The sequence below is a fragment of the Austrofundulus limnaeus genome, unplaced genomic scaffold, assembly GCF_001266775.1.
Source record: "Austrofundulus limnaeus strain Quisiro unplaced genomic scaffold, Austrofundulus_limnaeus-1.0 Scaffold7, whole genome shotgun sequence".
NCBI classification, from domain to species: Eukaryota; Metazoa; Chordata; class Actinopteri; order Cyprinodontiformes; family Rivulidae; genus Austrofundulus; species Austrofundulus limnaeus.
The window spans coordinates 1,490,261-1,491,882 of record NW_013952409.1 but is presented as its reverse complement, the minus strand read 5'-3'; the positions used below and the strand labels follow the sequence as shown (position 1 = coordinate 1,491,882).

The following is a 1,622-nucleotide window of genomic DNA, read 5'->3' as shown; positions in this document are numbered from 1 at the left end:
ACTTTCTACTTCTTGGCTTTTTTTTTAAAAATGTAAGGAGTAGAAAGTACAGATATTTGTGTGAAAATGTAAGAAGCAGAAGTAAAAAATAGGCTGAAAAACAATTACTCAAGTAAAGTACAGATAGCCAAAAATTCTACTTAAGTACAGTGAAGAAGTATTTGTACTCACTTTACAACTTGATGTTAAACAAGTTTGTGAGTTTGAAGAGGAGTGAAGAAGAAAGCAAAACAGGAGTGCATGTTACGTGTTGAGGATGTCCTTCAGGTACTACCACATCAAACTTGAGCAGAATATCTTTAAAAATAACTGAGTTGTTTGTGTTTGCTATTATCGTTTAGCTGCGGCTGCCATTTTGAATTGCATTGGGATCTTCATCAAAACTCACTCYCTGGTTTGTAAGATYTTTTGCTAACAGACCGATGCATGTACCCACATTCACCCCCTGCAGACAAAGACGAAAACATGGCCCACCTTCCAGTGGCAGGAAGTTACAAGTGTTGAATCTGTAGAAATCTGTATCTGCATTTTAGACTAATTATGATGTAATGATCCTTTGTTATTGTTTTGACATAAACAAACATAAATTCAACATGTTTGTGTTGTCGTTCAGGTTCTCCGCTCGCCTACCAGCATCACAGCCGCACCTCTTCTCTGCTCTCCCACCAGCAGCACTACCATGTGCCCTACCTGGGCCAGACGCACTTCCCCTTCCCTTACCCGGGTTCTCCGGGTTCTCCGAAGCCAGCGGGGGTCCACCCGCCGCTAACTCGGGTAGCCAGCAACCCCACCTTCCCGTCCGTGCCCTCCCCYACCCCCAGCTCCCCCAGTCCCATAAATGAGACCTTCAGCCCTACAAACGAGAGCGCCACCATGTCCCCGCCGACGCCGCAGCAGCAGCACCCCAACATGTGGCCCGCCCACACGCAGCCGTTGTTCTCCCTGGCGAATGTCATCTCCATGGCCATGAGCATGGCCCAGTCCTTCATCCCCCCCGGTAACCTCCCCACCCAGGGCATGCCCCCCTATCCGGGCTTCCACCCGCAGCTACCCAGCCCMTTAGCCTCTCAGCCGGGTTACCCCGCCCTCTACCCGAACCATTACCAGGCCCCAGCGCAGCCTGTGGAGCTCCCCTACCTGCCGGTGGGCATCTACCCAAGCCCCGAGGCTGCGCCTCACATGGAAGCAGCGGCGTTTTACCACAACCTTCATCCACAGTGGCAACATCCCGTGTCGCCACCTTCCGTGCCTTCCACCCCGTCCACTCCTCCACAGGCAGCCAGACCCAGCGGCTCCCCCAGTCCCACTAAAGAGGACGGCTCCACTGCACCACACTCAGCCCAGCTGCAGCCAAAAACCAGTTCAGACGGGTCCAAGTCGTCAGATCTTTCCCCGCCACCTCCTGTGAGCCCKAAAAACAAAGTGAGTTAGTCGCTTTTATTAGAGATTCAACTGTTTTTATTTTTTATTAAAAACTTTATGCAGTGCTTTAAGTGGAATAAAAGTGCCGGTACTCCCCTTATGTCATATAAATAAGGGATTGTAATTTATTTTTAAAAGTTTTCAACATTTAGCGCAAACACACACACACACACACACACACACACACACACACACACACA

At 49.5% G+C, this 1,622-nt stretch overlaps 1 protein-coding gene across 5 annotated transcripts in view; it reads left to right on the top strand.

Annotated features, from left to right (window-relative positions):
- wnk4a (WNK lysine deficient protein kinase 4a) overlaps positions 1-1,622 on the top strand; it is a 55,364-nt gene that overhangs the window by 45,290 nt on the left and 8,452 nt on the right. For all 5 annotated transcript variants that reach the window (XM_014032463.1, XM_014032454.1, XM_014032445.1 and 2 more), the window contains one exon: positions 614-1,422. In XM_014032463.1, coding sequence (XP_013887917.1) covers positions 614-1,422 — 809 coding nt within the window. The remainder of the gene's footprint in view (positions 1-613; positions 1,423-1,622) is intronic.